This window comes from Myxocyprinus asiaticus, chromosome 17 (assembly GCF_019703515.2).
Source record: "Myxocyprinus asiaticus isolate MX2 ecotype Aquarium Trade chromosome 17, UBuf_Myxa_2, whole genome shotgun sequence".
Taxonomy (NCBI): Eukaryota; Metazoa; Chordata; class Actinopteri; order Cypriniformes; family Catostomidae; genus Myxocyprinus; species Myxocyprinus asiaticus.
In genome coordinates, this window is record NC_059360.1 from 5257303 (window position 1) to 5269622 (window position 12320).

Below are 12320 nucleotides of genomic sequence, written 5' to 3' on the forward strand. Positions count from 1 at the left end.
TATTTAATTTGAATTAAAGATACATGCATTTCAGTGAATTTAATATTTACTAGGACTACATTTGTGAAAAAATTTGTCAAAGATGTAAATAAAATAAAATGGGAAGAGCATTATTTATATATATATTATATATATATATATATATATATATATATATATATATATATATATATATATAGAATAGAAAAGATTAGAATAGAAGAACAGGGAGCCCTTGCAACAGATGTCATGGCCCCCACTGAACATCGTGTCAGTCTGAGATTACATAAAGAGACAGAAGCAGTTGAGACTAAATAGAAGAACTGGTGAATTTTCCAAGAAGCTTGGAACATCCTATCTGCCAACAACCAAGAAAAACTGTGTTCAGGTGTATCTTAGGAGAATTGGTGCTGTTTTAAAGGCAAAGTTGGTCACACCGAATATTGATTTAGCTTTTTTATGTTTACTCGTCTTTGTATGACATGAAGTGATAAATGAAAACTATTTATGTCATTATTTTTGAAGACATCCTCACTATGCAACATTTTTCACAAGTGCCTAAAACTTTTGCACAGTACTGTGTGTATATATATATATATATATATATATATATATATATATATATATATATATATATATATATATATATATATATATATAAAATTGGGGCAGTATACCATGTACTATATAGCAGAGCTGTGGTCAAGACCAGACCTTCTGAGACTCAGGCCAATACCAGACCTTTTAAGGTCCAGAACAAGACCCGAAACTTTGAGACCAAGACTTGACCAAGGCTGTTGATTTTAATGAACTGAAACAGAAAATGCTGAATTTATTGCAGAATTCCTTTCAGATTTCGGACATAGTTTCACCTTATTTTCAGTGCCATACTGTAAATCTAATAAGGAGGGAACTCATTTGAATTAAGCTGTCTAAAATCTTAAAAACATTTTTTTAAATATAACTTGATATTTTAGAGTAAAATTTGCAGTTTGAAGCACTGCGGAATTTCTCTTTTTCCATTGAGTATTTGAAGGAATAATTCACCCAAACAGTATAATTCTCTTATCATTTACCCACCCTCATGCAGTGTCAAACTCATATGACTTTCTTCTGCTGAACGTAAACAAAGATATTTTGAAGAATATATTTTGTCTTTCCATACAATGTTCATCATTGGGAGTCAAAATTGTAAAGTTGAGTCCGACCGATATGGGATTTTTGAGACTGATTTTAGAGGGGGAAAATTCACAGATTACCGATATGGTGACCGATATATCTAATTTTTGAGCTGGAATGAAAACAGACCTTTTCTATGTGGATTTTTCACCGATTTTGCACCGATATGTCTATGCAAAGGTACTCAGAAGGCTGCTTTCTTAAACAAATATTTTTATCAAAGAATATTTGACATTATTATTATACATTGTCAACAAATTCTAGAAATGAACACTGAGAAAATAAAGAATAAATAAAAATACAATAAATAGCTAAATAAACATAAGTACTGTTTAGTATCAGTCAATTGCTGACCATTTAAATAAAGAATAAATAAAAATACAATAAGTAGCTAAATAAACATCAGTACTGTATGTGTAATATCAGTCAAATGCTGACCATTAAAATAAAGAATAAACTCTTTTGGCATTTACACTCATTTACATTTGCGAGAGAGAGAGAGAGAGAGAGAAAACGTACTTTTAAGCAGCTCTTCAGTATGAAACCGATCCAATGGTGCCGTTTTTAGGGTGCGTCGCCCGGTGTCAAGTTTCAACACATTCAATATATATATATATATATATAGGATATTAAAACGAATAAATGTCTATTTTTCCAGCCTGGTGTATTAGTATTTATTTATCTATCACCCCTTATTTATTTTAGATACAGTTCCTATATATTATTATTTACACAGGGCAAATATACTATTTATTAAATTTACTTTTATTACATATCCTATTTTAATGTCTGGAAAACCAGACTTTTAAATATTACATTTTGTAAATGCAACGAGTGGAATTGTTCGGTTGAAGGGGATACCAAACTGTAAATCCTGAACAAAACAGTTGAATACATGTTTACACTGACAACAATGAAAGTAGCTATGTGATTAGCTAGTTAGCTATAAGCTCGTTGCCACGGAGAGCAAAAGATGGATTTATTTACTTTCCAGCATTGTGTCTCACCAACTAGGTAACAGCGTAGCATGAAATCAACACTCAACAGACACAGTCCACCACCGCACCGTTGTATGCTGAGCTGCAAAAAGATGCTCTGATGTTTACCTTTCAATCTGCTACATTACTGACTGCACTGACAAACTATAGCTGGCTAACAGCAAACAGATGTGATAAACATGAGTGACATGGTTGTCAGGGACAGGGTTAACGTTATATTAGTTATATAAAAGATGGGGTCATTTTTTATTATCTTTCCAGTATGTATTTCACAAACTAGTTAGAAATTTAAGGAAAAGAGACCGCTCAAATCCACACCATTTAACTCCGCCCTGTCTGCAGAGCCACTGTCAGTTCAGAGTCAGCTCTGTAAACAATGGAGTCGGAGCGTGCTCTGCTGGGAAACTACGCTATGACACCAATTCTAAAGTATTGTTTAATGCATTATATGTTCTGAAAAAAAGTTTTCATATCGGCGCATATCGATAAAATATAAGCGGATACCGATATATCGGTGAAAGGCTAATATCGGCCGATATATCGGTCAGGCACTACTGTAAAGCTCTGAAAAGGACATAAAGGAAGCATAAAATTAGTCCATACGACTCAAGTGGTTTAATCCATGTCTTTTGATACGATCGCTTTGGGTGAGAAACAAAGCAAATATTCAGTCCTTATTCACCAAAAAGTTTCACCTCCACCCAGCTCTCCTGTGCACATTCATGAGAGAAGCTTGTTCGTGCGTCCTCATGCTTGACACATGCGTGTTTGCATGTTCTTGTGAGAACTGATGCAAGAACATGCAAACTCTCCATTTTTGACCCCATTGACTTAAATTGTATGGACAAACACACACATCATGTAGCCTTCAAAAATCATTGTTTTTGTTCCACAGAAAAAAGAAAGTCATACGAGTTTAAGATGGCAAAGGGGTGATTATATGATGATAGAAGCAATATTTTTGGTTGAACTATTCCTTTAACCCTCTGAATGTATTCAGTCATTTTTTACCATAATACATTTTCCTCATTTGATAAAAATGTTTTCCTTTATTTGAGCAGTACAAGACTTAGTGACTTATTCTCCATTTGCAATCTGAACATATTATTATTATTATTTTTTTTTAATTAGGCTTGATTCGAATGAGTCTAAGAGGTCGTAAAAAAAACAACAAAAAATGACACTTTTGGTATTCACGGTCAAAATTGACTGACCATTGAAAATGAATGGAAAGACCAACATGGCATTTTTTTTTTTTATCTGTCAAATACAATACAGAAAAGAACAGACAGAAATTACAGGGTGAGACTCTTAAACATCCTTAGTGCAAAATATACACACCCACTCACACACACACACACACACACACACAAACTGGTGAGACTATAACACAGAGCTTTTTTTTTTTTTTCATTTGTCAAAAGAACAAAACAATAAATCAGCCACAATGCTAAACACACACTCAGAAATGAAGGGTGAGACGACAGCACACTCACAATGCAGAACACACACGCGTACACACACACACCGAACCAGGGCATCAATAAGTGGAGCTCTACATCCATCTTTTGGTCATTGTTGGCATTACAAGTCATCTGTTGTTTTCCAGCTGATGACAGCAATCTCACACACGCACACACACACACGTTTGCAAAATACAATTTTACTATAGAAAGTTTGAAATTATAAAATGTTTACTCTGATTCTTCTGATTTATACTCATTAATTTTTCTGAATTTTGCATTTCTGTTTTTTGATGTTCATTTTCTTGACATTATTATGCATTTACTTTGAGTTATTACATTTTTATGTTTGAAATAAATGATTGGTAGAAAAATGCTTATTCTGTGTCTTATCTTAGCAGCATCATGGTCAGGTTTAATAAGCATAATGACAAACTACAAAAACTGACACTTCATATCAATTTTAAAATGCTAAACTTTGACAGATAATAGTTTGATAATGTCTAAATATATATCCGAATGCATATCTTGTGATAAAATATAAAATTAGGTTACAACAAACCATCAAACTACACAGTATGTGTCTACAGTCATCTACTGGCTGTTACTGGCATGACATGGTTTTCAAGTCATGTTATTTATGTTTTGTTCACCAGATGGCAGTAACCTTCATCCAATTTATGTCACATTCTCTTTTTTCTTCATGTATCAAATTGTAGAAGTGTAGTTTCTGATTTTTTTTTTTTACATTTTTGTTTTTATTTGCTTATTTGTATATGCAAATGAATGGTCAAATGTAGAATTTGACATGTAAATAACATCAAAATAGCATAAAATCCCAAAAGAAATGCATAATTTGATTGTTCTTACTTCAGGGAAGAAGAAATGGTATCATTATCATCATAAAAAAAAAAAAAAAAAAAAATGACCATGAACACCAAAGGAAGGTGCTATTTTTCAATACTATAGGAGGGTTAAAGTCTACTCAAAAGTCAAAATTACCAAACATATACAAGGAATATCAACAATTAACTTTAACTCCCTATAAAGTTAATCAGTTCAAACAAAATTGAGGACAATTGTTTGTCCAAAGTAATAAAGTCTTTCTCAAAAGGGGTCTTCACGTGAATTGGTTGCAAATAGACATAAAAAGATAAAACACTGTGACACATAAAATATTGTTGCTTTAACTCACAGTTGAACTAGCAGACTAGCTCAAAATTATGAGAAAAAAATGATCCTTTTTTTAAGATAAAAACAGGAAAACTTTAGCCACTTTCCTCCAATATTTCTCAGTGCATAATGAACTGCAATATCACAATTCTGATGTCAAGTCCAATATATTTTTTGATTGCCCTTTCATTCAGAAATAGTTCTTCTGCATGGTGTTTAGGACTAATGATATGTCCTAACCAGAGGCAATAAGCGAAAAAAGGTGTCTCTTCCGTGTTATAGTTTTGTGTGTGTAATACTGTGTAATACTATGTACTGTATCCAGCTTCCTCCTTATTACCTCACCATGAATGGGTGGACAAAGCTTCTGAATTGCAAATTGGCATCATTGATATGTACATGTGGGCGGTCATATGTTCATATTTTGATATGTGTTCACCTGACGTCAGAAAGTTGCGGAATTTCAGAACGAGTTGTTTTTGCAGTTCAGTTTCAATAAATGCTCTTTTTTGACTGAGGAGGACATTTTGAGTTCTGAAATTTACAGTATGTTTTCATAGTACGATGAACTCTTTTAGCTCAAAAGGTCAAGGAAAATTTTCATATTTAATCATATATTTTAGACTGTGGTCTGAGACCGAAATCCAGACAAAGACACCAAGTAATGGGACAAAGTCCTAGACCAAGACTTTGAGTAATGAGACCCAGATCCAGACTGAGGCCACATTTATGTGGTCTTAAGAGGTCTCAAGACCACAAGATCAAGACTCCAACTCTGCTATATAGTATGACAGATTAAGAGCACAGTATGAAGAAAATGATGGGTTTGTGATAGCCCTCCTCATGTTTTCTTTAACAAAAAGTGCCTTAACAGTGTTTAAATGGATAACCTTAAAGTAAGTGATAAAATGTATGTATGTTATAAAGGGGTACAAAAAAGCTATAGTCTCCCAGTACCGGCGTAGTGGATTACTGCACACTTAACAGTACACACTTTATCATGAGTAATGAAGTACTTTTAGTACGCAGTTGTGGTAGCCTGTATGTTAATCGTGATTCAGTAGAGTCTGTCAACACAGCTAGGGATGCGACAAACTAAAACGCTCCCGTCTATCCTAGCTAGTCATATTTATGCACATTTTACATCCACTCATGACTCATATATTCGCATATATCTCATGAAGAGCATGCTTAACCCTTGTGCATCAATAAAAAGAAGTTACTCAGAGGTCCTTAGAGGACAAAAATATCCACGTCGAAAACTGCCATAATAATATTATATATTAATATTTTCATTTTTTTAACCAATAGTTCAGTCCTGATCATAACTACCAAATATTAATACATTTTCAGGATTTTAACCCTTTAAATGCCAGTTTGTTTATATAATACCATTGTTGTTTTTATGAAAAAAATAATATATATATATATATATATATATATATATATATATATATATATATATATATATATATATATGTTTTCCATATACAAAATGCTAAGGGGACATTTTTTGGGGGGGGGGGGGGGATTATCACAGTCTGGGATAAGTCAATGATTAGCAACAACACTGATTTTGATGCATTATTATATTTTGTGCAGTGTCAGATAAAAAAACCAAACAAACAAAAAAAACACTCTAGACCTTAGAGGACAAAAATGTCAGTGTCAAAAAACTGACATAAAATTTCATATATTAATATTATTTTCCACTTTCACTGACTTAGATTTTTTTAACCAACATCAGTCCTGATCAAAACTACCAAATATTCATTCATTTTCAGGATTTTAACCCTTTAAATGGCAGTTTATTTACATAATGCCACTGTTGTTTTTTACACATACACACAAATTTCTCAGTACACACATACAAAACACACTCTGACATCCACACCAACACACCCACACAATTTTAGCTGCATCATTTATTCAGTTGGCCTGCAGTGCTTTATAATACAGCAAACAGAAAATAGGAAAAAAGCATGTATTTGCTCCATAGGCTAAACCTAGGGAAAATGGCGCCATCTGCTGGAAAATATAAAAAAAATTAACATTTTGAAGCCAGGGCTCCAGAATGAAAGCATAATATAATAGAATTCATGATTTTATGCTTTAATGGCACTGGGATCAAATATTGCAGTTTTAATGGGTTTCAATGGGGACATTTTTGTCCTTAAGTTCCTGAGTGTAACTATTTTGTGTACACAGTGTATTATAGTAACTGAGGTTGAAATATCAAAATTCCCCCCAAAATACACACCTTTGCCTAAATTTAATTAAGCCGTTGGCATTAACACAGCCAAAATGATTGAAAAAAAAAATAAAAATAAAAAAATGAAAAAGACAAAAATGTATCTAAGGTCGCACAAGGGTTAAACTTTAGTCAGCTTGGTTATTATAATAGACCTTATAGTTAAGTCAAGCCATTTTTATTTGTACGGTGGTTTTCGCAACACACATAGTTTCAAAGCAGCTTTACAGTAGCTTTATTGTACCACCATATTTTATTTTTGGCAGGAATGAAAACGAGGCTGTGAGGGATAGACTCACAGTCTCTTCAGTGGCTTACACAGTATGAAGCTCCTAGATCACAGCAAATTTTCCACAACTTGTGCTTTCTGGAGTTTTTGGTCTATTGATGTTTCCCCCCCAAGTTTTGTCAGAAGAACGATCCAAAACACTTCAACAGACCATAAGTATCCCTCACAGCCTCGCTGTCATTCCCTTCAAAAAATACAGATGGTGCTGCTGTGAATATGATCGTTTATCGAGTGGCGCCGCGCGCTCGAATGGCGCAACTTTACAGCCCACACAAAAAGAATCTTTATCGGTATGTCCTTACAGGACGTGTCTTTCACAAATATCCTGCCAAATACAACTAATTTGCAGTTTTAGCCCTTAGCCCTTAAAATGTGGCGCTGAAAGACAGACGCTCACATTTTTTCATTTGTTATAATTATTTTTCCCACACTGAATGAATTAAAATGCTTAGTCCAACTTTTTGGAGCAGAATCTGAGTCTGAGGAATGTACCGTCTAATTCCAGACCTTCAAAGTAACATCAACGCCCACCACAATTACATCCCACGGACTGATGTGGATCCCTGCCCATCCCATTACAGAACAGTCCAGTGTCTCTGATTTAAAAGTGGGGGCTCCATTCTTGAAGAATTTCGTAAGGGAGTAAAGTTTGGGAACAACCCCCTATTTAGTGTCAGGTTGAGCTCAGATACCTCCCATTCTTACCGAGGCATTCCCTCACTGCTGGAGGAACGAGAGGAAGGGCTTTCTCTCAGTAACTGTGTCTGGAGAGGGGGACATCAGCTTATACTTTCCATTTGTGTTATCGACGGATACTTTTAACAGGTCTGAATGTGATGTTTTTTTCCTTTTTTATTTTCTTCTTCATTTAATTCACACATCACAGCAGAATACTTTAGATTTGCATGGGTTCAGGCATCAAATGAGTATTTTTAATGAATGTTTTGTTTCTAAATGTTTTAGTGAGCATATGTCAAAATTCTAAGTGAAACTTAAATCCCTTTCTGAGTCGTTATTGTTACTCTTTTTAGACATTTGGCATCTGTTCTTTATAACACTGTGTTTGACCTAATGCAAAAAAATAAAATAAAAAATAAATAAAAAAAAATTAAACAAAATGATATTTATTAAGTGTTTATAAAAATAATTACAACGGGACAATTATTAATTTAGGTTTGCCTCATTTGTATTAATGGAATGAATGATGATTGTATTTGAGATATATCTTTATGAACTTCCATGTGGAGGCGCTCATGATCTATAATTCAGATCAAGGTCTCACATTTTGAAATGATCAGTGCAGAATAGTCATGTATGAGAAGCTCTTTATTTGTGACTTGTGACTTGTATACTTGCTAAAGATGATTTACATTTCTAAATTTTGAGACAACTGTTCATGTAATAAAAAGGAACGCAATAAAATGATTCTTCTGTGTAATAGACAGAGAAATTATGATGAATTATATGTATATAAATATATGTTTTCTTTGTAGATTAATTAATGAGCTGCTGACAGTCTCTGTAAACATGAAGATCAGGCTGTCGTTGGCCGCTGCTGCACTCTTAACTCTATTACTGAATTCAGTAGAGGCTCAAGGTATAGTCCATGCATCTGTCTCTCTCCTTCTTTAACCTTTTTAACAGTTTAAGTATTTAACTGAAATATGTGTAAATGTATTCATTTAGAACACTTGAATATCCCTAAAGTTAAGTCCTTAGACCACATTCAAAGTCTAGTCCTAATTTGATCACTAAATCGTGTTGTTATTTCTAAACCTAGTAGTAGATTTAATAGTCTATATAAATGAGCAATGTATAAATTAATATATTTAAAAAATGTGTTACTCGTAATGTTACATGATTTCAGTGTACATAGATGCACATGCTCCTAAAGATACACAACCTTTTTTCATATTTTCTTTTTTTTTTTTAATAAAAGTAAAAATGTGTGTATACTGAAATGTTAAGGAAAAATATGTTGGAAAGTAATCTGTAATTTGTTGCGGGCCATGCTTCGGCATTTCAGAAGAAATGCAGCATGAGTCTGGGATGGTAATCATTTCCTTTATGAGTCAGTTATCACCTAATTAATTACTATATAATTAATTACTGCTGACTACTTAGACTAATTAGTCTAATTAATTTTACTGTCTGTGAAATTAAAACACTCATTATTAATCAATTAAACATCAGGAAAGGGAAAATTAGCAATTACTGAAGTATATATATACTGTATATATACACCGATCAGCCACAACGTTAAAACCGAGAATGGCCAGACTGGTTCGAACTGACAAAGTCTATGGTAACTCAGATAACCACTCTGTACAATTGTGGTGAGAAGAATAGCATCTCAGAATCCTATCCTGTTTTGACTTAAAAAATTCTGCCTGTTCAGTGGGACAAAAAATAAATAAATAAATAAAAAACACACACATGTTAAAAATACATTCTTTTAAAAAATTGTAAATATATTATCCAGTGTTGCTTCTAAAACAAGATAAAACAAATTTGTAAAATTAAGGATTTTTTGATATTTTTACAGGAAAAAAATACAAAAATTCTGATCAAGAGTAACATTTTTGCCCTTATATCAAAGGTCTTACTAGAGAATAAAGAATTAATGTTCTAATGTGGATTTTCTTGATCAAAATATATGATAGTGTCTGGTAACATGTTATGTAAACTGGCTAGAAATAGCATTTTTGCTTAGCATAAAGCTAAATATTCACATGACAATTTACACAATGTTTATTGTTATTTCTGCTGCTCCAAACATACTTTAGACTGACTTCTCTGTCTGCTCGTATGAATGTAACACATCATAAGAAAGTGTTTCACCACTTTTCAAATGCACTTTGGATCACATCATTTATATGTATAAATGTTTTCCATCTGAAAGGACTAAATATTAAATGAAACAAATGACAATAAAATGCAAAGTAATCTCTTCAGTAATCAAAATACTTTTTGAATGTAACTGTATTCCGATTACCAACTATTTAAACTGTAACTGTAGTGGAATACAGTTACTAATATTTTGTATTTTAAATACGTAATCCTGATACATGTATTCCGTTACTCCCTAACCGTGTATATGTGTGTGTGTGTGTGTGTGTGTGTGTGTGTGTGTATTAGTGCTGTCAGTCGATTCAAATATTTCATTGCATGATTTTTCATAGTTAATTGCGATTTAATGCATTTACTGTACTTTTCCTGTGAAAATGCCTTTAGTTCCCTTTTAGAAAAGAAAACAATGTGTAACAATAATGTTTTATTAACATTTTACTAAGCAAGCATCAAAATACAAAGCACTGTATCACCCAGAAGGGGTTTAATTTGCGATAACAACCGGCTGACTGTACATTATCCCACTTATTACACAGCTACTTAACAAATAAATAAATAAATGGACATGAAATATTGATTTGCATTGAAATTATGTTTTTATGTGAGAGAGAAAAAAAATAGCTGAACAGCTGATTTGCATGTCTGGTTTGAGTTCTGGTGGTGTTTATTTTAGTCTTACAGCTTATTATCCGGCTTATTACAAGACTACTTGCCAAATAATTAAATAAAGGGGCATGAAACATTGAAATGAGTTTAAATGATTTTATTAGCCTACTTATAGAGATCACAGGGTGATATGAGAAGTAGGAAAGATGACTCGCAATACCCGGTCTGATATGACTTAATCCCCGGATGTGCGGTTGTTACTCAGACACATCAGACCACAAGATGGCGCCATTGAACAATCAGAATCGAGTATTCCAGCGAGCCGTGCAACAAATCTCTTAAACCCTCGTCCTCCACAATATTAATCGTGGCTATCCACTTTGCTACAACAATTGTGAAGCCGCATTTACATGATTTGCGCCTCTTCGAACTCCTCATGAAAACCGCTTTCAGAGAACATATTCTTTAGCTTTTAGCACTGACACTGTCCACATAATGATATGAATTACATCCAAATTGTCTGGTAAGAAGGAAGCGCAATGGGACACCTTGGAAAAGCTAATGTTTCACTCCAGCTGGACTTGTTATTGCAGCTTTTCACAAGTCCCTTCTGGGTTTGTTTTGTAAAAAAAAGATTACATTTAAGTTACTTTCTCCATCACTTGATCACTGACACGGAATCACTGTTGTGTGTGTTTTGTGGTGTGTACAACAGTGTAATGACCCCTGACACATCACAAAGGTTCTGCCCTATTCCAACCAGTGTTCAGAACTCACACGAAGCTGAATAAAATGTCAGAATCTAATGTCATATTGGTAAATACGTTAATTGTGAAGAAAAATTAATGTGTTAAACAATTTCAGTGAAGTTAATCATATTTAATTAATAAGAAGTTATCACGCATATGAGTCTTACTTACTCCTTAGTGTATTTACGTAGTATATTTATTATGTAAGAGATTTCGTGTTGTTAGGGCAGAAATAAATAGGTTATCTTTGTTAGACAATTATTTTGACTTTCTGCCATAAGAACACAAAGTTAAAAGCCTGTTTGAAGTTGATAGAGTTGATAGATGTGGTAGTTTAAAACTTGTTCACAGCACAATGTATGGCTGGAAATGCAGGGAAAAGAACCTGGGAAAAATGTTATTAATCTGTTAAATAAAAACCTATTTTATTAAGTGCAATAAGTTAAAGTAGTAAAATGGATAAGGTTTTTGTGCCACATGAATTTAAGTTGTTTTAGTTTAAGATGAATAAATAGTTCAAATAAGTCACCACACACCATCAGTTTAGTCCACTGACAGTTGTCTCGGGCGAAAATGATGTGATGTAAAAACATCTGAGGATGGAGCTTGATTCAACTGGAACACCGAATGGAAACTTGTAATTCATTTGTTTTTTTGTGTGTTGTAACAGAATGGAAAGATGTAATATGAGAGGGCCAAATTAGTCCTCAGACAGCACAAAGACAAAGAGCCTTTTTAGGCTTCCTGCTGTCGCTTTTGAAAATGCTGAGTTGCAATCCATAT

The 12320-nt window shown here is 33.3% G+C and overlaps 1 protein-coding gene across 1 annotated transcript in view; it reads left to right on the forward strand.

Moving 5' to 3' along the window:
- Positions 1–8046: 8046 nt before the first annotated feature.
- LOC127454894 (collagen alpha-1(XII) chain-like) overlaps positions 8047–12320 on the forward strand; it is a 141251-nt gene continuing 136977 nt past the window's right edge. The window contains exons 1-2 of the mRNA XM_051722398.1: positions 8047–8157; positions 8826–8929. Of these exons, the coding sequence (XP_051578358.1) occupies positions 8860–8929 (70 nt within the window). The 5' untranslated portion in view covers positions 8047–8157; positions 8826–8859. The remainder of the gene's footprint in view (positions 8158–8825; positions 8930–12320) is intronic.